This window comes from Amia ocellicauda, chromosome 22, assembly GCF_036373705.1.
Source record: "Amia ocellicauda isolate fAmiCal2 chromosome 22, fAmiCal2.hap1, whole genome shotgun sequence".
Lineage (NCBI taxonomy): Eukaryota > Metazoa > Chordata > Actinopteri > Amiiformes > Amiidae > Amia > Amia ocellicauda.
The window spans coordinates 5,930,731-5,954,379 of NC_089871.1; the positions used below are offsets into that span (position 1 = coordinate 5,930,731).

The window sequence follows — 23,649 nt, forward strand, 5'->3', positions numbered from 1 at the left end:
ACCACTAGAGGGCAGAAGTACTTCTGTCAAACTGTATATGGATGTTGATAATATAGAAATATATCTGTGCCAAAATGTCCTTCAATTACTAAACACAGCGATAGTTAGGGACTTGATTATACAACACAAGAAATAAGTGCTTGTGTATTCCAATAGATAGAAAGAATTAGATTTTTGGACTAAAGTCTAATTAAAAGATACTAGTTTCACTCCAACAGCCCTACATTTTTCCAGGGCCTCTTTCCTTCTTCAAAACGCATCAATGTATTTGTCTTTAGTTCTGCTACAGTCGTTTTTCCCTAAGACTCAGAATATTGTTCCGCTGCGCAAAGGGCTGCAGTGTGAAACCACACCTCCAACCTCCAACCTCCAACCTCCAACCCCCAACCCACCCCCACAAAGAACACACCCAGAGATATTTGTAACTAAAGGATTTAAAAGGGACTTGAGCTATTTTGAGTTGTATCTGGTTAAAAGAAACCCAACGACCTCATCTGGATTGTGTAAGTGTGGAAAACTGAAAATATGAGAAGTGATTTGATAGTAAACTTGTCCTTGCTGTGTTTGAAATAATTTGTACAGATTTAATGTCTGGTGGTGACGTAGCTGATGCATCCTTTGTAAGGTCTTCAGATTGCATTGCTTGTGAATAATATTTTGAATTTTATTAGTCACCCAAATGGATATAAATATATACACTCACCTAAAGGATTATTAGGAACACCTGTTCAATTTCTCATTAATGCAATTATCTAACCAACCAATCACATGGCAGTTGCTTCAATGCATTTAGGGGTGTGGTCCTGGTCAAGACAATCTCCTGAACTCCAAACTGAATGTCTGAATGGGAAAGAAAGGTGATTTAAGCAATTTTGAGCGTGGCATGGTTGTTGGTGCCAGACGGGCCGGTCTGAGTATTTCACAATCTGCTCAGTTACTGGGATTTTCACGCACAACCATTTCTAGGGTTTACAAAGAATGGTGTGAAAAGGGAAAAACATCCAGTATGCGGCAGTCCTGAGGGCGAAAATGCCTTGTTGATGCTAGAGGTCAGAGGAGAATGGGCCGACTGATTCAAGCTGATAGAAGAGCAACTTTGACTGAAATAACCACTCGTTACAACCGAGGTATGCAGCAAAGCATTTGTGAAGACACAACACGTACAACCTTGAGGCGGATGGGCTACAACAGCAGAAGACCCCACCGGGTACCACTCATCTCCACTACAAATAGGAAAAAGAGGCTACAATTTGCACAAGCTCACCAAAATTGGACAGTTGAAGACTGGAAAAATGTTTGCCTGGTCTGATGAGTCTCCATTTCTGTTGAGACATTCAGATGGTAGAGTCAGAATTTGGCGTAAACAGAATGAGAACATGGATCCATCATGCCTTGTTACCACTGTGCAGGCTGGTGGTGGTGGTGTAATGGTGTGGGGGATGTTTTCTTGGCACACTTTAGGCCCCTTAGTGCCAATTGGGCATCGTTTAAATGCCACGGCCTACCTGAGCATTGTTTCTGACCATGTCCATCCCTTTATGACCACCATGTACCCATCCTCTGATGGCTACTTCCAGCAGGATAATGCACCATGTCACAAAGGTCGAATCATTTCAAATTGGTTTCTTGAACATGACAATGAGTTCACTGTACTAAACTGGCCCCCACAGTCACCAGATCTCAACCCAATAGAGCATCTTTGGGATGTGGTGGAACGGGAGCTTCGTGCCCTGGATGTGCATCCCACAAATCTCCATCAACTGCAAGATGCTATCCTATCAATATGGGCCAACATTTCTAAAGAATGCTTTCAGCACCTTGTTGAATCAATGCCACGTAGAATTAAGGCAGTTCTGAAGGCGAAAGGGGGTCAAACACAGTATTAGTATGGTGTTCCTAATAATCCTTTAGGTGAGTATGTATATATATATATATATATAAGACTAAGTACTCCTTGACACCACCCTTATGTCCCCCTTCAACTTCAGTACAGAAAAGATATGGAGAATTTAGAATTGCCTTTTTTTAATGCTGGTTTGGAAAGCAATGTTTTTAAATTTAAAAAGTTCTCCCTCCAGATACTACCTCAGTTTACACTCGTAATAAATCATTATAAGTGTAGTGGGATATATGTGTAACGGCTCCCTGTTTGCCTGTAAAAAGACGTCTTAAAAGCACGAATATGCAAATACAATAAAGTCAATACTAGACGGTGATTTGGCCCCTGCCTGGGTTGATCAGTTGATTACCGGATGGGTCCTTTTAAACGAATACGCCCAAATTAGGCTGAGCTCCCTTTTAAACAGGCTGGTTTTAGTTTTGTTCTCCATCCTGGCACTGACGGCCTCTCGTTGTGTGTGACTCACCTCCTGGCGTCTGTGTCGGGCTGCCATGCTGTCTCTCCCTGTCATTAGCTGGACTCTGCATGCCCCCGCCGTCCTCTCTTCATTTTTATTCTGTTCAAGCTATACTTTTTTTATACTCCTTTCATTTCCCTCCCTTCTCTTTAACAAATATCATGGCTGCATTTGTCTAAGCAAAAAAAAAAAAAAAATCGAGAAACAAAAGCAATGGTTAAAATTTTCGTTTGTTCAGTTACTTTTGTTTGTTTTTTAATTTTCCTTTGTTAGCTGCAGGACCGTAGCACATTACTAAAGAGTCATTGTCTTTTTCCCATTTTGCTCTCCAGTCTGGAGACTATTCCTTTCTTTTTCTTTTTCTTTTATCCCTTTTTTTTTCTAATATTGCATACCTGTCACTGATTGAAATTAAAGGTAGGTATTGGTCTGCCTACGCACGTCACATTGTGCCAATGAGCCTGTCGAAAGCACCCTAGCTTGACTTCAGTGTTTTCTTTTTCTTCTGGTGGTATCTTTCTTTATTCTTTTCATTTATTTACTGATTAAAATTTTCTGTTCCTTATTTATTCAACTTCATACTTCCAGCCCTCCCTCCTTCCCTTCCCCTGTTCATATATTCCTCTTCTTTTGGTATAATGCATACCTGTGTGTTTAGACTTCTTCTGTTCTTTTGTGAATGGTATATTGTTCTTATATTTTTGCCTTTGTTTGTATACATATTTCTTTATTTCTTTATTTATTTTTGGTACTAGCTGTTCTAGCAGCTGTCACTGGCATTAATGGCTGTTTGTGTTTCTTATAGCTGTAGCAAATAAAATCAAGTTTGGGGAATTTCACTTGCTTTAACTCCAACACGCTTTACACAACAGGGTTTCTTGATTTATTGATTTATTCTTAGCAGCGATTGATATTCAGAGGTGGTGACCAGGGGTGTAGTGCATGGAAGAGTGTATTTTTTGCTAATCTGTATTTTATCTGGAATATTGTTGTGGAAACTACTCATCACCTTTGACCTTTGACCTTTAACACAGACACACACCTCCACACCTCATCCTCCCTCTACACACATACACACACCCACATACAACCACACACATACTTGTAAAGGGCATAACAAGCTGCAGATCAGTCCCACACCGAAGACATGTTTTGGAGCCCGGCTATTCTGTTGGAGAATAGTGGAAAACAATTAGCAAATCTAAGCAGAACTAATTACAAACCTCCTGATTAGGAGGCGTGTCATATTTAAGGATTATTTAACCATTTTACTTGTAGGCTTTTATAAATTATGTTCAGTTAGTGATTATTATTATTATTACATAACAGTAGCAATGCATATCAATATTCTGAACCTAAACCGATTCTGTAATTCTGTGTGATTTGCACTATTCACATTCCTAACGTTACATGTCCTTTGCATTACTGTATGTAAAGAATGAATGTTTGTGTTAATCTGTGCAGTATTTGAACTCAGGAGCTCAGGAAACCCCACAACATGAAATCCCTACAAAACAATCTCCCTTCACAACTCCGCTGTTAGGCTTTTCCCACAAACTCTGACTGTCGTTGGTACTCTTTTCACCGTGACACCACAGCTAAAGGCAAAAGGAATCAGTTACCATTAACCATGGGCTGATGTTCAGTGTCTGACTTGACAAATAGGTAATGAACTCACCAGGGACTGAAATCGTAACTTTATGACTCCAGCTTCACATCAACAGCTCTTAATGGTAACCTTAGACAGCTTCTTCAATGGACCATGGTCAAGCCCCTAGAATTATCTCCAGTGCTATTGGTAGGATCTAAAATGGCAAAATATTATGCTAAATCATCTGTTGGTTATCCCAGGCACTGATCCTGCAGGGGGAACCAACCGTCTGCCTCTTATATCTTAGTGTTTGTATGAAAACAGCACACAGGAAGCTCGCTTTATCATTTGCAGTTGGATGAAAGTCCAGAAAGGTCCAGAAAGCTTCATCCTGTTGCTTTACAGGGAAAAAGGAAATAGGGAGCTCACGGCATTTGCGAGTCACTAATATATTCTAGTCAGCTATCGTGTCAGTAAATCCGTCCCATTCAGACTTATTGTCGGCACATAAAATGACCACTTTGTCTCCAAAGGAAGACATTGATGATACCTCAAAAGAAGATGATCCCTGATGTGTTTTTTGTTTTTGTTTTTGTTTTTGTTTTTAAGCAAAAGGTCAGAAGGTGATGGGAGTGGTTTTGTCATTTTTTTAGTAGAGAAAGTGTTCCCTCTGCTCTGCTTTTCTTACCATTTTTTGTTTCTTTTGTTATTTTCTCCATGTAGCTTTCTTTACCAAAACAGGATTGTGTAACAAGGATCCAGGGAGCTCCTTTCACCCGATATAAATAAGTCAGAGCCAATTATGAAATCTGGACTGATTTAATACAGCACCGCTGAAGGTGTTTGACTCCCATGTGCTCTTCATTGACACACACAAACTCATCTGGCATTTTTCTGTTATTGTTGTTGTTGTTTTTTTCTCTTACTTTTTGTAAAGCAATGTGTGAGAAACATTAGATGTTAAGGCCCTCTCCTGGCAGGAAACACAAACCTGGTAACAACGTTGTAGTGTTCAAATTAATTGTTTCTAGACTAGCATTGGAACAAAATGGCTATGGAAAGCTAGGATAACTAGGTTTCATGTGACCACTTATGAGCTCCTGTTACAGATTATCAGAAGACCAACACCTGCACATTTGACCTTGAAACGACTGATTTTACTTTTAACACAGCTGTGCCTTAAAAACTAATTAAAAAATAATAGAAAAAACTAAAGGAAAATAATCCAAACATTATTTTGAGAAAAATAACTGTACTATCTTCAAGATACTGTAAGATTAATATTGAGTTTCTGTATATCATTCCATAGAATGTTTAATGTTCAAATTAGAAAAAGTGAATGTTGTGAAGGTTGCAGTGATCGGACGCAGCTCTATTGCACTGTACCTATTCCCAATTCATTGAGAATGTAATTATACCCTTAAATGAATGCCTGCCTCTGAGTGTTACTTATTCTTTGACGGGAGGAACCATTAAGAAGAGAATAAAAAGGGAGACGCCAGTGAGAGCACAGTAAATTGATCTATAACAGCAAACACAGAGAATAACTGTTATACTGGTGGCAGTGGTGGGATATTACCATAACTAAAATTCTGCATGTTTGTTAGAAGTGACTTGGTTATCCAAGAATGCTCCACTATCAATATAGAGTTGTACTGCAGGATACTCAAACATAGCTAGGGTGTTACCACTTTCACCTCACAGCTCGATGACATTAGGAAAGCATACAACCAAACCGGCTTATACTCTAATATCAAAGATAAAAATTAGTTTTCAAAAAATAAACCACAAAAAAGTCTCCAAGAAGCTACCATCAGTCTTTTTTTTTATTTATGTATTTATTTATGTATTTTCCCATTTAAGAGCACATGGGGGTCATGCATTTCATAGCTGTCAGTCCAACAGGTGGCGATCTTTAATCAAAGGGTTCTACAAGCTAGCAGACAAGCTAAATAAATGGCTTGGTTTAGAGACCCATCCCATGATGCACTGGTTCCCAGTCCACCGCCCCAGTGCAGGACTTAATACCTTCACAGACAAGAAAGAAAAAAGAAAGTGTGTCATTTGAAAAGCATATCTAGTGTGAGAGTTCCTTGCACATTGTGATTTTATTTCTTTCATACATTGTTCATGCCTCACCACAAGGGAAGGGTTTTGTGTCTTTTTCTCTTGCATTTTGTGACTCTAATGATGCACTTATGTTGCCCCGCTTTTCCCTTTTCTTCATACCTTACCTACTAAAGGAGGGAATACCACTTTATTGGTAAGTGGATGTTAACCAAAAGGGAGTTAAACAAATTAAACATTAAAAAAGAATGGGTCGCTGTTCACATCTCCGCAGTTGTCTGCAGGAAAAAAACCACAAACAAAATACTATTGACTAAAAAAAAATGTTTTTGATTCAATTGATTATTATTATATTTGTGGATCTTTATTTTTTTATTTTTTCCTTCCATTTCTGTGATGTTCAGTCAAGTTGTCTTATTTTCTTTTTTCTTCCATTTCGTTTCGTTTTCTTTACCATTATGATCTGAAAAAGTCCTCCGTTTTCCTTTTATTTGTTTCCTTCAGATTTTCTCTAAAAGTCCATTTCCTTTTCTCTTCTTTTCTATGGCCTCTTTTTTTCTTAATTAATTATCATTTATGTAATTTTCTTTCTCTCTACGTTTTCGGGTTTATGATTTCTTCGACTCATTTTAATTTTGCATGACAAGTATTGCATGTGCTGCACCTTTAGAGGACTGTCTATAAGCCTATAACAACAATTTAGACCTTGTTTTTTTAGATATAAGTTTGGCAGATAAATCGGGCAGGGCCAGCTTTCGCTAAGGCAATGTTTTCTTTTCTTTCTTTTCTTCGTATCCTTTCTCTGCAGAAGATTAAACCTACGCCTGCTTCCCCAAGTCTACAGACTTCAGTGTCGCCCGAAAGCAAAGTGCATAAAACGCTCGGCCGGAGCCCCGGGCGGCTGTCCGCCACGTCGGGGGATGAGAGGCCGCAGGGGTGGCGCCGGTCTCGATCGGTCTCCTCCGGTAAACGCAGCAGCCGCCAGAGGGTCCCTGTGATGACGGCGCGCTCGCCTGCACACACGGGCTGCAGCAGCGACTCCGGACAATCCCAGCGCAGTCTGACCCAGAAGAACAAAAGCACACCGCTTAAAAAGTATGTTCCACACACTATACTGCACTTTACTGTACCACACTGCAGTCTCACCTGCTGTGCCATCTACTCGACCTTCAGCGCCTCGGTGAACATTGCCCCATCTCACAATGATGTCAGTCACCCCACAGAGGTGTGCTTCACTGAGCTGCCTGTTCTTCTGCAGGAAACTCTGCACAGATATGTCCATATGTATCTCTCAAAATAAAGTAACAATCAGTAGATATTCAGCTGCAGCAGCAGTTGTAAAATGCAGAACGACTCAAACTGCTGTACAGTGGGAGCTATATGTGTTTAAATCAGCTTCCCTCATTTGCCCCTGCCGTGCAGATTAACCAGTACAATCTCTTCAGAAGCCCTGTGGATAATGTACTCCCCGCTGTGGGCAGGCACGTTTCTAGTCACGCTCTCTCTGTCCCCGCAGGGTGAAGGGCCCACACGCCTCCCAACGGCACCGCCGCCACCGAGCCGCCGGCCGGCACAGGAGCCCATCAGTGTCGTCCGTCAAGCAGGAGAGGCACGGGCGGCACTCGGGCGGCAGGAAGAAGAGCTCGTCACGCAGCCTGTGCCAGCGGAGCAGCTCCTGGAGCAGCAGTCCCTCGCCCTCCCGCTCCCACTCCCGAGAGCGGCAGAGCAAGGCCAAGTCCCCGCACTCCCGGCAGAACGCCTCCCGGTGAGTCTCCTGGCCCGAGGCCTGGGAATACATAAACAAGAACTGAAAGCGAAACTAGCTTTGTGACAGTCCCTGAAGGGCAGGAGTGCTTTTCTGCTCTTTTCGGCCTTTTTTAAACATTACAGACAATCCTTCTCGTTGAATATATGTTTCAAAACAAGTTTAGAAACCTGGGGGAGTCTGTCTGCCAGCAGTGGATCAACAAACGCTGCTGATGAGAATGATGATGATGATATATATAGGATCTTTTAGCTTTTTATGGTCAGTAGTGACAAAGCTGTTTAAACAGCACAGTTCTCAGAGGGCTGTCAGCGGTGGCGTTTGACAGTTTGACAGGGTGAGCTGGGGGTCTGAGTTATTGTTGTCTGTGTGTGTGCTCTGGCAGGGAGAAGGACAGTGAGGGACGGGCTCATCACACGGACACAGAGAGCCGAACTCGCCGGCGCTCCCGGAGTTACTCCCCCATCAGGAAGAGGCGGAGGGACTCACCCAGCTTCATGGAGCCGAGGAGGATCACGAGGTGAGGGGTGGGGGAGCGGGAGTCACAGGCTATAGCAATTGAAAAAGGAAGTTCAGATGCATCAAATATCCTGTTGTGGCCAAAAGTTTTCACACCCTTCATTTACAACAATGACATGTGGTGGTTCCATATTGTTAATGATCTCCTATGATCTCCTTTTCAGAGTTTGTTGAATTCCAATTCAGCCCGGTGAAAACTGGGCACACCTAACAGACACAATCGTTGGTGATGGGAAAAAGGTCCAAACACTTTTTATAGCCACTCAGTTTAATAAGTGATACGAATTACCAAAACAGCACATTTGTGTTTTTGTTTGTGTTCTTATAGTATCCATTTCAGATGCAGGCCATGATTCCCTTAAAATAGCACGTAGCGGAGCACAGATAATTACTAGACCTGTAATGGCTTTTTTGCTGCCATTGTTTTGTTTCCCCTTCTAATGAGTCTCCTGTTCGATGATGTGTTACCCAGACATGCTTTGTTGGGCCCATGGCGATTTCGGTTTGTTAAGATTAATTAAGTCACTCATCCCCCTTGTCCCTCGTTGTGACACTTCTGCTCCGGCAAAACAGAGCAGCACTGACATCTATAGGAGAGTGGTAGTCTGTGAGGGTGAGACCGCATGTGTTAATTGAATTCCTTGACAGAACATCAGCTTTCAGAGGTACGTGGTTCACATTCCCCTCTGATTTCTGTCAGATTTTAATTACAGTAACCGTCATCCGGTGGAATTGTTGTTCTATAGAATCCTGGCGCGGATGGAACTCTAATTAGAATTAGAATACAATCTGAAGAATGCGAATTCTTAACATGTCACCATCGCCTGAACGTTTCCCATGATTCAATACCCGAGGCGCACGGACTCGAGAGTCACTTGGCGTCGTACGTCTGAAGAAGCCTGGGGTGATATGTATTCCATTACAAGAGCAGCTGATTTTAATTTGAAATGCTCAGTCCCCAGATTTATTTTACCCAGCCTGCAGTGTGCTGCCGGGGTTGTCATTTTCCCCTGATTTCCTCAAGGGTTACATAATAAAACACAGTAGGTGGATGACTTCTCTGCACCGTGTCATTCTTCACCAGTTCTAAGGAAAGTAAGTAATCTAGGTCCATTTACATGCATATATAACAATTCAGTGATTGTCATTGTTTTGTTGTTCTTGTTTGTTTCTTCTCGTCTCCTGATGATTATTTTCTCCAACTCTGTGTTAAGGTCCCTCGAAGACCCAGGACCGCTTCTGAGCTGCAGGCAAGGTTACCGTGGTAACTGTTGCCGTGTGCCGAGGCTCTCGTCTCCGCGTGAACCTGATACCAGTTCATACAAAGCAGGCCTTGAGTGCAGCCCTTATTCTCCTTTAATTCCTCTTAGATAAAAGCATCATCTCCTGCAAAGGGTATCAAGCAGAAAGTGATTCCTAATGCGGCCCGCAATTCAATTTTGACTACAAGCAGCATTTATTTAAATATATTAATTTCAATTGGTCAGATTGTCATTCCTAGCCAAACTCATCTGAATGTAAATCTGAAAACTTGAATAAAAGCAAGTGACAAACATCTTGCCTTCTCTTTTCTCCAATTAACACTGTCAATCATTGAGGCAAAACGTTTGACACTTGTTTAATTGAAGGCTTTTTACACTGCAGAACTTTTTGAAATGTCACCGTTGACACTGTGCTTCAGAAGGTGGCTGATGAACGTGATGCCTCATCGCTCTTGTGATCGTGCATCAGTCTCACAGCCTGAAGCTCAATAAACATTCTCCAGACTTTGGAATGTTTAACTGAAAGAGAGCCGAAATTTGCAGTGCGTATAGAAGTAAATAAGTGCCGAGATGTCTCAATATCTCCTCTATTAAACATACACTCCCAACATATTGACCTGTCTGACTAAATCTGTATCGATTTAATTTTCCAGTTAACGGGAGGAACATTTTCATATTGATAAGAATCAAAACAAGCCATTTCCACAAAACCCCAAAGCATTTTATTCTCTTTCTGTTGCTGTTGTTGTTGTTGTCCAGGCCAAGGTTAATCTGTTCATTTCACTAATATCTTTCTAGCGCTTAAATGATGTTCAGCTTCTAGTAGATTTCTTGGTAGCTTCGGCTGTGGCTAATCTCTCTCGCCTGTTTCTTCGCAACTTTTCTAACATTTCTTTACTCACCAGAATTCAGCAGGGGCAGGTAAAGGTAAAACTCTGGCTCCGGTGCATGAGCTCCCACCTCACAGAGCAGGGTGGTACGAGGGTCTTAACTTGCTTAATTCACAGAGGGGATGGGAGACTTACTAACGCTCTTCAGTCTTTACAGCAGGAACTAATTACTAATCAGACACTGCTAGTGTCTCCGCTCCATGTCCTGCACTGCTCTGATGACTGGAAAATCACTCAGGCCTAAGTTTTAGGAGTTAAAACGATAGACACACTGTTGCACGTACCTCTGTTTTAGCCGAATCCTGAGTTACTGCCCTCAGACATGATGCAGCTCGTAAAAAGAAAGAGAAAGTCCTCCAGAACAAACAAACAATACAATAACGTACCACAAATCCCTTTTACTTGCTTGGTATGATTTTGACAGCATATTTGAATCCTGGAAAGCCTTGAACAAGAACAGAAAATGCACATAAGGAAAATCAGATCTCAAGATTGAATATTTATCGACCAAGCCAAACCTTTCTAGTCCTCAAAGCAGGTGTCTAACAAAACCGTTTGCTATTTTCCCTCTTTCAAGTAGATCTGCTAACTCTGTCTCTCTCCGCTCTCCAGCGCACGCAAGCGGCCCATCCCCTACTACAGGCCCAGCCCGTCCTCCCCCAGTTCGCTGAGCAGCTACTCCACCTCCAGCCGGAGCCGGAGCCGCAGTTACGACAGCTACAGCAGCTACAGCCGCAGCCGAACGCCCAGCCGCAGCAGGAGTCGGTCGAGGAGTCCGAGCCGCAATCACAGCTATTACAGCCGCAGCAGCTCGGAAAGCCCGGGCTTCTGAAGCGGCCCCACGGCGTCGGGATGCCCCCTCTGATCCAACCCCAGCAAGACTTCAGCCCAGAGCAGACCTCTCAGGCTTCTCTCAGAATTTAGTCCCACTGAGCCCTCCTCACACCTAGTAAAAGATTTGGCACTGTATTTCCTTTTGGACACAGTAAATGGGTTGAGATAATCATGGAAAGTGCTCGATCAAACACTGCAGGCAAGTTTTTATTAATCTATGTATTCATTTTATTAACTCTAACCAGAGTCTTCCCCAGGATTTTCTGTAAGCGCAAAAAAGAGTCTGTAGAGCAACTTGGGGTGTAATCAGAGATTGCGATTTGCTCGTCAGCCAATCAGAAGCATTCGTTCGACCTCAGCCTTTGTACATACCAAAATGGTGGCCCAGGTCTCGAAATCTTGATGTAAACACTGAAAATGGCAATATAAGCGCATCGGTACAATATTTACAGTGCAACTGAGAATTATAGCGCCTTGGCAATCTTGCATTTCAGCATTATAGTGCCTTGGCACTGAGGTGTTTAAATGGCCTGGGGAAGACTATGCTTCCCTCAACACAGCCTGTTCAGATTCACACTCATTTGTGTTTTACCAGGAAGTATATAAAAGTTTAAAAGTTACAGCAAGCAGACTCAAGCATGAGAGAGTTCGGTGAGGTTAAATTCTGAGATCAAAGAGGCAATGCATGTGCGAAACATTGGAGTATGAATTTGGAGTGGGAACCCAAAGTCACCCCAAAGAAAATGAATCAAGGAAAACGTAACAAACAGCAGAGACACCCCGCTCCGCCGACCCCTGTCGCATTTCAAAATTCGGACAAACAGCTGGGCGAACTATGCGTCTGATATTTCGTTTCAAACTCCCCAGTGATAAAGTGGCATTTTTGTCATTCCTCCGCTCATCTCCGCTTATCGTTTCCCTTGGAGCCAGCGTCAACAAGGCAAGAGACAAAAAATCACACACACACACACACACACACACACACACACACACAAAGCAGCACAGACTTACTGACTTGCAGCACACGGGTTAAACAAATTAAGAAGAAACGAAAATGGGCAGTTCTTTGTATTCAGATCCAGCAGCTAAGTACGGAGCCTAAAAAACAAAAGCGGGACCGTTTGCCAGCGTGCCGAATTCACGGTGATCGCGGTGGTCCTGACCTCAGACTTTCTCTCTGAGGGTCGAGACTGTTTGGTGCCGCGTCTGATGGAGGCCGAAGAGGACAGACTGACAAGTTTCTCTTTCACTTCACGAAGAACTGGGTTTGCCTGCCTTTTCACCGTCCATCCCCATACGACGATGAGGTTGTTTATTTATTTATCTTTTGTCCCTGTCTCTGTCTATTTTCTAAATCATTGAATATGTGGGGCTCCACTTCCTCAGAAATTCTTCCATGTAGCAAAAAGAACCAAATAAAAAAAATAGGGTTACTTCCATGAAGGAATGTTTTGATGATAAAAAGAAAAGAAAAATCACACTAAAAAGGTTATGGAATGTCATTATATTGTATTTGTTTCTTAATGGCTGATGGTCAATTTCCAACACAGAGAGAACAACAACAACAAAGTTTGTTTACTGACTTGCTTTAGGTGATGCAAACAGATGTGTATTCCCCCCAGGTGTTTGATGTACATTTGGGTTTGACCGGTCTGTTCTGGCTGTAAACTATGCACTGTATATACCATATTGTTGAAGAGGTTTATCGTTTGAGGATACTCAGCATGTTGCAACTCCAGAGAGAAGCTCGTGAAAATGTAAAGGATATTCATTCTATGGAAGGTCTACCTATTGATTGACGTTTACAGTGGTTTTCTGACTTCAGATCCTCTTTTTAAAGCACACGATTATTTATTTTTTATGATTGCTTTTATTTGTATAATTGATTAATTGGTATTTTGATATGTGTGGCCGGAAACTTCCCCTTTGAAAGGATCCATCTCACATACAACGCTTTGGATAATACTGTGCAGTGCATACTGTGCGTCTTTCTACACGCGTGTGGTGAATGGAAAAGAAGGGAGATAAATCTGAGCATTTTAGCAAACAATCACTGATGTGGGCACTTCATTGCACCAAAGCCTAACATCAACATTTATTTATTCATGTATTTATTTATGTATGTATGCATTTTATTTATTTATTTATTTATTTATTTATTCGTATATATGTCATGTCTTAAAATGGTCCTCTGGAAATATTTATGATTCATCAAAGAAAGAAAGAAAAAAGCAATGAAGACTTAATTGCTTTACTGAAGTTCGTATTGAACTCAATGAATCTTCCATGTCCGACCCTTGTTTAAGCCAGTGAACATGCGTGCATTTGATTGCGAATCCAGCACTTGATGTTTTACTATGGATCCTGGCCTCCATTAATAGGCACACGCCAGTACAATTGAAATGCAGTAGTGTTTAATTAAGACTAGCTCCCTTTGATATCGTATCCATGAACTATATTGGTATTGACGCAACGATTGTGCATACCCTGGAACTACCGCGGTTTTTCACCATGACCCCCCCCAGTGTCGATATCTCCTACTATTGTGCTTTTGTACGAGCAAAAAAAAGGTTTCAGGAGAGCTGTCCGTATACAGACCATGCATTTCTGATGTGTGTTTTCAATTTTGTACTGATTCAAATGATGGTGGTGTTTCAGGGAACCTTCAGTCTTCCTAGTTGGTTTCAGTCTCTGTCACCCTCTGAATGTTACATTGAAAATGTAACCCGAGTTAAAACAACCGAGCAAAATATACGAAATAAACAAACAATGTTCACCTTTGGATTGTATAAGAGTCAGTAGTTGTAGTGTACTAGTAAATATACAGTACAATAAAGTATATAACAATGGAAATGCAGATGTTATTTTTGTTATTATTTGTTCACAGGATGTGTGCGACATTTGCTATTTTAAAGCTTTAAAGCAGTTGCAATGAAGTTAAAGAACATAAAGAAATGTGGTTAATTGGGAGTTCATTATTACACCAGTAAATCATGCAGATATGGGCCCATGTTCATAAATCTTGTTATTTTAAAAGATAAGAAACAAACACACATCTATATGACATGGCTTTATTATTATTATTATTATTATTATTATTATTATTATTTTTATTTCTAGGCAGACACCCTTATCCAGGGCGACTTACAACATAAGTGCAAAACAAAGTGCAAAAATACAGTTAAGTACAAGGCATCAATCATTACAAATTGCTTTAATAAGCACTCTGGACGTTTTGTGTGATGTACCCACTTGGTGAGTTTTTCTCATTAGAGTTAATGTATTAGTTAAGGTTTTATAAAATAGCCCAGGAGGTAAAGTAGTCAAGTAGTAAAATGCTTAATTACAAGCATCACTAATTGACAAATAGCACTTTCAATGTGAAACAGAATGTCTTACCTAAAGGCAACCACAGAGGGCACTACTGTTCATCTTTTCTCTACAGCGCTGTGTTGAAATGCTTTTTGCTTCCAGAAGGTGGCCGTGGAATGTTCTCTCCAACGCTTAATTCAAGAAGCAGCTTGTTCTAGATGTTTCCTTTCCTCACAGAGCTCCTGGTTCTGGTTTTAGCACAAACCACCATGCGTTGCCTATGCACTGTAAAAACACACTGAGAAATGGGTCTTCAGAATATTCCTCTTTCCATTAATGATCTGTATTTTAAATGTATAATAATGAGAGATGAAAGGAATAAAAAAATCGATGCCCTCAAGCGATGTAATACATTAAGTTAAACTGATCTGGTTACAGTACATTTCTGAATGTTGGATTTGATGGCCTTAAATAATAAATCATCTAAATTAGTCATATAGCTAACCCTTTAAAGATAGCTGGGTCGCAGCCTACAGAAACCCATGTCAGAAGGGTACATTTTTAAAAGGTGTAAATTTAAAATGTGTTTGTTCCCAAATTAATACTTAGCTAATTTAGGGACGGAGGGAAAACAAATCGATATTAAGCATTTGTTTGTTTTTCCAGACAGTGATTATCAAATCAATAATTCAATGAAGATAGTGGGGAGGGAAGAAATCTTACTGAAAACCAGTTAGAGGCCTCTAAGTGTAAAACATTGTGTCTTTGATTAATCTTATAATAGAACTGTCTTACTGTCTTCCTAAGCAAATCCTGACCTTTCTTCCTTGCCTGTGAATCTCCCCCGATCCCAGGATCCTAGATGTATAGGCCACAAAGCAAACTATTATTTGCTGCATTATCACTCGCAGAAAACCAATTAATCAAGTACACATGCTGCTACAAACATTAGTAAAACTGTATTTGCTGAGCTGTAGATTGTGTATTAGGTTCTGAATTTAGTAAATAGACATATAGATAGATGGATCAGATTTCCAACCTAAGCCAAGAACAATTAACGCCTTCATTCTGAAATGAGATAATTGTACAGAGAATCTTTAAGCCTCAATCTTGCTGTCTTTTCTGATAAGCATCTGTACAGCTTGCAAAAATAATCCAACTTGAATTCCCAATAAAGTCCTACAGCTCCAAAATATGATCGTTATCATTTCTCTCTTAATCGTATATCCAATCAATATTCACATACTGTGCCCATCTTTTATGTGTAAGATCTCAAACTAGTGCGTCCTTGTTGATTTGATCAGCTATTTCAATCTACAGCAGCTGTCCTTCAACACTTCCCAATTCATGCTAGTGGTTCAGTACACTGTCTGTGGTCTGTGTGAATGTGTTTTAACCCTTTAACCCATAAGTGAATGGCATACAGATTTTAGAGACATCCAATCCGTCGCGCAACATGCGTTTCCAAGGCTCATGGGCACGAGAGGACTCTAAATTATTCCTCTGTTAAACTTTCAAAGTTCCCCCCGCTGATCCCCCACTACGAGACCTTTCACAGACGCTTAAGGCAGGTCTACAGTGTTTTTTGCTTAAGTGCTGTTCCCTCGTAACTCCTCCAGGTTGCACAGGGGTTTTGGCTGGGTTTCCTCTAGGATTCCTACTGGATTCGGCAATGCCAGGAAAGGAATTACAATTGGCAGGAGCTGGAGGTTAAACACAGTGTGCTGGCCAGCTGCATTGAGCAGGCCTTCGACTGAATTCCTTTGCCATGGTCTGTCTTCCATGAATAGACATTCTAGGCTCTTCTAAAAATATCGAGCGGGTGGCTGGGGTGGAGGTGGGTGGGGGGGTTACAGACGTTTATAAAGCCTGCTGCCTAGGAACTGCCGCTACGAGAGCAAGACAACAGAGCCGGAGTCGGAACCTGATAAACTTTCTCAATACTTTGGATATCAAGCTCTGTCATGTCCGAGAGACGCATTCCGTTCACCTTCCTTCACAGTCCAAGCTGGGACCCCTTCCGGGACTGGTACCAGGGCAGCCGCATCTTCGACCAGTCCTTTGGCATGCCGGCCATCCCTGAAGATTGGTACCACCACTGGCCCAGCACCCACTGGCCGGGCTACCTCCGCACCCCATCGGTGACAGGCCCACCTCCCGAAGCTGGGGCGGCGGGGCCCATGAGCTCATTCCCAGTGATGCCCCCAACGCTGTCGCCCTACGCCCGACAGCTCACTCGCCAGCTGAGCAGCGGGATCTCGGAGATCAAGCAGACCCCAGAGCAGTGGAAAGTCAGTCTGGATGTCAACCACTTTGCCCCTGAGGAGCTGGTGGTCAAGACCAAAGATGGAGTTGTGGAGATCAGTGGTGAGTCTGGCTCTTTCTGTACTTTCACCTCCACATGTTCGGATACTCCTGGTACTGTCTGTTTGTCTGATTGGGAGGCAGGTGGCAATCATGTTTCTAGATAGCTTCACTGTAAAGAGCTGTTTTCATGCACTAGCAGCTAAGATATTAGCCTTTCTTTTTTTACTTTAAGTGCAAAGACAGCCCTGTTACAAATGCAAACCATTTTGTGAGATTCGTCTGTTTTGTTGAGGCTTTTGGTTGTTTTGGACTAAGAAAGTTGATGTATGCAACACTGCCTCTTTTTTCAATCTCTATCTTTGAAATAGAAAGAAAGCGAGTCAATGAATAAATAATCTTCCACTCATTACCTGTCCGTTGGAATACTCTGGAATTTTCCACTGAACTTCAGTGAAAGACTGAAATGCAGAGAATGAAATCCGTAAACAGCGAACGTGTCCTGCCAACTTGCAATGTTTAACTCAAATTCTTACCAAAAAAAATAAAAACTCTTACCTGACCTCAATTGTGCAAAGAAATAATTAATAATCATTTCCAATCTGTTCCCTGGAATCTTCTCTATGTAGGGAGCAGTTTAAGGGGAAACAAACAGAATGTGATTGAAGTGATGGAGTTGGCATTTACTGCACCCCTTTGGGACTGAACCACACTTTATACATGTAAATGTGTTTTAGCCGCAGCTGTGACTACACGTTACTTAAACAGGCAGTGATCCAATGAAAACATCAAACTTGGACAGAGAAATCCCACCTAATTTGCCCACCTATAACAGTTTCTGTAACTTGAGTAGTCCCATGCGTTGTCTCTCAGTAAGGCAGTAAGAATAAAGACTGAATCACTGGTGACTCTGACTGCGTCAAGGACTCCTGCTGGAGACTTAAAACTGTTCTCTCTCCTACTCAGAACTGCACAGAAGAAACAAATCAACCACTTCATTTTATAATGACTAAGTAATGATCCTCTCTACCATCTGCTTTGTGGAGTTTGGAGTAGACCCGCTAATTGCCTTTTCAAAACAATGTAAATTCCTCACGTGGATTTACAATACAATGGTGAATGTAAATAAAGGATAAGTGTGGTCAACATGGATAAGTGACACCATGTTGTTCTTGTTTTGTTGCGTCCATTGGTTGTCAAAACTAATGGACGGGTTTCCAAGGGCTAGGTTTCCACAGCCATGCAGGGGAGATTTTAGCCATGAGGGGAGACGCACCAGGAGTATTGAACTGTCCAGAGAGGGTGCAGATACTGGGGTACCATAGAGACAGCTGCTCCGTTGTTCCTAGGGTAGTAAATTGAATGAATAACCTTGGTATCTCTATCCACAGGCAAGCATGAGGAGAGACAAGACGAGCACGGCTTCATATCGAGATGCTTTACCCGAAAATACACGTGAGTCCTTCAGGTTTTCATGCTGTGGTCCAAGAGCTTCTTGGATCCTTGTGTCATATAATTAAACCTCCCACACCCCAACCTACGAGTGCTGCTTTAATATTTACTCTTTTTATACAGCATCGATGGATGTCTACCAAACTGCAAGCGATTAATTAATGTGTGCAGAACCGTATCATTAGACAGTTTCTTCTTCGAGTAAATGATTACTTTGAAACATGCTCCCCCTGCCCAGCCTGTGAACAATGGCTTGACGAGCACAGAGCTATAGTGAGACGCTGATTGAAGTGTCGGTTGAACTCTTTCCCTGTCGTAGGCTGCCGTCCGGAGTAGACGCGGAGAAGGTGGTGTCCTCCCTTTCTCCGGAAGGTGTGCTGACCGTGGAGGCACCGCTGCCCAAGCCAGCCATCCAGGCAGCTGAGATCACTATCCCAGTCACAATGGAGGGCAAGCCCAAGCCTGTCGCCGAGGCCAAGAAATAATCAGCAAGAAAGAAAAGGGCACCGCAATCGCACGTGTGCAGTTCATGTAGGATACTTACCCATATAGCAACTACCACATTGTGTAACAGAAATCCTCGCTTCCTTTCCTTCTTTCTTTCTCTTTTTCTTTTCTTCGATTCGTTATCAATTCCCCAATTAAAGAACCCTGCCTCGCCTAGTAAACTCCGTATCATTTCTCCACACGGGTTTGCAAAGCCGCCATATGCTGTTTTTGCAGTAATTATATTCTTCATTTGAATAAAAACAAAAAACTCAAATTATTCCCCCTCCCCTCCACCACGGCTGCTATTATTTGCTTGCGGAGCTCTGCAAGCAATTAGATTCGCCTGGTGCATCAATATTGTCAGCCCCCTATTACAGCGTTGTACGTCTCTGCGATTGCACCGCCGTTTGTGTGTATCAGCCACGGCTAACATTTCAACTCAGGTTCCCCACTCAGACATAACATCTGCAAGAAACGTGATTCCAGTCATTCGTGCTGAACGTGAGAGAAGGAACTTGTCTGTGGGATAACGAAATGCAAATGGCATTCATAATAGCCGAACTGAACAGTTGATTCAATTATTTCATACATTTGCTGACCTTTAAGAAACAAAAATCCGGCTTTCAGTATTTGTCTCTGTCTTTTTTTATGTAGAAAATGCTGAAGAATTGCTTTCCCAAAGTGTCTAACAGGCTTTATTTTTGAGCTGTTGTACTGATAAGTACTTTGCCCAATGTTACCATATTCAATGGTGTCTTATCTGAGGCTTTTATTTCAGAACAGATAATAGGCAAAAATGCTTTTAGTGCTGAATTGTTATATTGTGTGGTAATTACTATTCATGGTTTTTATTCTGCATAGTTTTTATCATGTCCTGGAATCCTTTGAATGCAATGGTTCACAGTTCGTAGAGAACGGGTTGTATTTCAGCTGTGTTTTAAAATGAATTTCAAATTGAAAATAAAATGTTTTTGTTTTTTTACAAGGCAAACCCATTGTGTGTGTTTATTCTATAGTCTTTATTTTATTCATATTTTATTTGTTAAAGTTCCACTTGAATTAGTTTTAAATTCAGCACAGCAGGTCAGAAATATAATTTCAGGGTCTGCATCTCTGCAACTCAAGCAGCCGACTACAGCACCGATATTATCACAGCCAGTGGTAACTGGTGAAGTAAGGACTGGAAGATGTCAACCCCATCCTGCTTATTTCGTTGTCATTAGCTTACCTGAGGACCATGGTTTGAAGGATATTTGTGAATCTGTTGCCATATTTGGTCTGTTTGTTTGTGCAGTACACTCACAATTCATTTTGTTCCTAAAAAGAGCCCTTAAAACACATATACTTACATTTGATCAGTTTGGTAGTTCCGTTCAGGAATTTGAATGCGGCTATTTAAAACACAGACCCACCGACCAATGAATGGCATATTACAAACACAGACAGTGGATTTCCATTCGGTTGAAGGAACACACAACAGCAGTCATCAAGAATTGGGTAGAAAAAGACCGAAAATAAATCAATAAATAAATTAACACAAAAGCTGCATTCTGCTGGTTCTCCCTTTGAATAAGTCATAGATGTGGCAAAGCTTATAAATCTTAAAAGTAATAATTAATTTAACTTAGTAAAATAGAAAATCCCCCAAAAAGAAAAAACCTTTGCAGTGTTGTCAAGCTTTTCACTATGAAACTGGAATGCCCTGTAGTCTTTGAGAGTTGAGACATTAATGCAACTCCTCAACTCCTCAATCAGCAGCTGAGAACTCGGGCCCGCCGTCTCTCTCGGGTTCTCCTCTGGTACTGCGACAGTCTTTAATTAGGAATTATAGCACAGCTCGTTCTTCCATTATTAATTGGCAGAAACACTCTCACTTCAATATCCACCGCTATTTTTATCATGAGGTGTCCGAGGACCAATCCGGGGTAGAAACACACAAACAAACACACAGCTCTGACCTTCTCTTCGCGGTCACATGGGATAAGTCATTTCTGTGGCATTGTTTTGTCTGCAGCTAGTGAATCATTCATGCGCGGCTCGAATGCTTGAAGGTGGGAATAATCCAAGAGACTCCAAATCAAAAGCACTCAGTCATGACTCAGCCTCCTATATATACTGTGTCACCAAATGTACTGGAACAGGCCTCTGCGCTGGTCATGGGTTGTGCCTGAGGCCAGGTTCTGCAGAGTGAGTGTTTCTGGTCTCTGTATTTGGAGAGTATTGAGGAAATGTTGTTATATCACAGAAAGACCCATCTAAGAAACCCATCCATAGATCTGGAGCAAAAGCAAAGGGAGCCGAGATTCTTATCCTTCTCTGTATTCAGTATTGATGGACTTCCCTTTTGGCTTTGGCCTGCGATGGAGGATTTATGGGTAAAAGGTCAGTTTCACAAGAAGACAGCCGCACACACACAAACACGCACACGCACAATCTCTTCTCATTATGTGTGTCTTGTCTATTTTACTGATGGTACAATTATTTTGTTTTAGATTAAACATGAATTTGCAGCTTGACATATGCATGTAAATAAGCCCTATCGTAAGCAAGCCAAGTATGAGTGCTGTAGTAACTATGGACATAAAAACCATCTTTAAGACGGGAAAAACTCCTGTGATTCTCAGTGTCCAATATTTGCAATTACCTGTCTCTTTAATGGAAGGGGAAAGGGGGACTACAGCTCCCAGAATGCATTGCAGGCTTCAGGTATGGCTGAGCGTTTCAGTGCAAACAAAGAGCATAAGTGGTCCACCTGCTGTAACAAACATTTCCTTTCCTCCCTGAAGTGAATTTATGTGGCAGCAAAATACATTCAGGGATCATAAAGTCAGATTCATTTTGATGCAAACATCCCCTTATTTCAGCTTGTTATACATATAGAGGTGAGGTTTTTTTTTACTTTTGTGTTTGTTTGTTTCTTGAAGAATTGTATATGTGAATTAAATACATATACGTGTGTGTGTGTGTAGTGAATAGCAGTGTTTGAGGAAGAAAGATTAGGCCTGAAAAAGCCTAATAAATTATGTAATTTAGTTAATAAAGACCCTCACAAAAAGCAGTATTCTTTTATATAATTAATGAAGAGGAATACAAGGATAATTTAAGCATTTTTGTTTTCCACTGTGCAAACTATATAGGTTTTAATTTGCAAGTATATTGTTTTGTTTTGAAGGTTTGCTCCCCCATTTGTTTTTAGTTTAGTTGTATTGTGTTTAGTGTATTGAAAGCGTATCTGTACATGTATGGGCAGTGTGAGAAAATAACTTTCTCATTTAATAATTATAGAAACTACTATCAGTCTATACCTTCTTTATGCCATTTTCCTAATTACAAATCCAGATACATTTCCTTCCTAATTGTTTCGGCTGGGTGTTCATATCCCAGAGCTTTGAGTTTAAAACTGTAATATTACTGTTGCTTGTAAAGGCATAATTTCAGCTCAGTGTAGCTATGGTAACATTGGATACCTGAGTACAAGAAATTAATCGAGAGACGACGGTTGAAACTAAAGGTTATTTTGGTTTGTTGAGGATTAATGACAAATACATATCCCTACCTCAAAATAATTAAATTGCCACAACACCTAGAATGCACACACACTGAAGACAACTGTCCTTTCTCAATTTGTGTTGACATTGTTATATAACGTCCAGTAATTACCACACCACCATCTGGTTTAGTTTTTAACTCAGCTTGTGGTGACTATATTTCACCAAAAGGAACACAAGAGACAGCTGTTCATAATGTATTTAGTGGGGTTTGGTCCCGATAACAGCTGTAATCCTCTTGATAGCTAGCCAGATTAATTGTGTGCCATTTCTCCCTCAATGCAGTCTCCAGTGCCGTGAAGAAGCTGGTCTGTGCGATGTCTTCTTAATTTCCGATCCCTGTTCGTAACAGAGTTGTTCAAGGGGACGGAGGTCAGGACTCGGAGCAAATGTTTTCTACATTTAAACCAATATGTGACACTCCCATTATTGGGAGATGGATGGGCCCTCACCATAATATACTACAAGAATCAATCTCTACTTCGGACATGCCGTCTCAATGCCTTCTATGGCCTTGCAGCTATTTAATCAGATCTGGGCCAAATGTAAGGTAAATGGTGTCTTTTTTGTTTCTTTTGTTTGGATATTAAAAGCCTTTCCATATGTTGCCTGTACAGTTTCATACAGAGGGCCTTCTCTAACGCATGCAGCTTTCATAATGGTTTTACTTATTGAGAGGTTAGTGTAATTTAATCTTCTAAAAAGCGGTACAAGATAACTGAACATGACTGTATTTGTTAGCAAAGCCTATGAAAGTTTTTGAATTGGTTCACATAGAGAAAATACCACTTATAACATTTTCTTAAAGTTTAGATAAGTATCATGTATCTGTCCCATTGCTGACAGCCTGGAAAATGATATCACAGCATCACTTCGAAGATTAGTCGTCCTGCCTGAAATAACTTTGCACGTAGTTTAGACAATCTGACAATTTGCAAGTCCAAAAATAGAAAGTGAAGTAGACTTTAATCTCCACATTTCCCACTGAAGAGCATGCCAGGCTTTTGCATACATTGTCATTTTAGCTCATTACCTTGACCTGATAAATGCTTTCCTTTTTGTGTTAACACCATAGAAAACATTTCATAGAGCAGATATCTGAAGTGGTTCTGGTCAATTGTGTTGTTGTGTGCTGTATTAGTTTTCTGTTTGAGGCCATATTTGTACATTTGACATTACAAGTTATTTGAATTTTTAATATTCATGAATCATTAAGTAAGTACCTCATATTTTCACATGGATAGTGTGGCCTGAATTAT

The 23,649-nt window shown here is 41.1% G+C and overlaps 2 protein-coding genes across 3 annotated transcripts in view; both read left to right on the plus strand.

Annotated features, from left to right (window-relative positions):
- The window catches only part of srrm3 (serine/arginine repetitive matrix 3), a 97,522-nt gene extending 83,384 nt beyond the window's left edge, over window positions 1-14,138 (plus strand). The window contains exons 11-14 of one of the 2 annotated variants that reach the window (XM_066695287.1): window positions 6,824-7,110; window positions 7,532-7,780; window positions 8,166-8,300; window positions 11,064-14,138. In XM_066695287.1, the coding sequence (XP_066551384.1) occupies window positions 6,824-7,110; window positions 7,532-7,780; window positions 8,166-8,300; window positions 11,064-11,283 (891 nt within the window). In that variant the 3' untranslated portion in view covers window positions 11,284-14,138. Of the gene's footprint in view, window positions 1-6,823; window positions 7,111-7,531; window positions 7,781-8,165; window positions 8,301-9,513 lie in introns of both variants that reach the window. The other variant, XM_066695288.1, reaches the window with a different exon arrangement.
- Window positions 14,139-16,472: 2,334 nt separating this feature from the next.
- Window positions 16,473-19,833, plus strand: hspb1 (heat shock protein, alpha-crystallin-related, 1). The gene is made up of 3 exons (XM_066695289.1): window positions 16,473-16,964; window positions 18,293-18,356; window positions 18,673-19,833. Exons 1-3 carry the CDS (start codon window positions 16,562-16,564, stop codon window positions 18,836-18,838), a joined length of 633 nt encoding a protein of 210 aa, XP_066551386.1. The 5' UTR covers window positions 16,473-16,561; the 3' UTR covers window positions 18,839-19,833.
- Window positions 19,834-23,649: the final 3,816 nt, after the last annotated feature.

Bases quoted from the DNA above. Each gene is read 5' to 3' on its own strand.
- hspb1 (XM_066695289.1), top strand. From the start codon at position 16,562: ATGTCCGAGAGACGCATTCCGTTCACCTTCCTTCACAGTCCAAGCTGG. The intron at 16,965-18,292 runs GTGAGTCTGGCT...CTCTATCCACAG, and splicing joins TGGAGTTGTGGAGATCAGTG to GCAAGCATGAGGAGAGACAA. The intron at 18,357-18,672 runs GTGAGTCCTTCA...TCCCTGTCGTAG, and splicing joins TGCTTTACCCGAAAATACAC to GCTGCCGTCCGGAGTAGACG.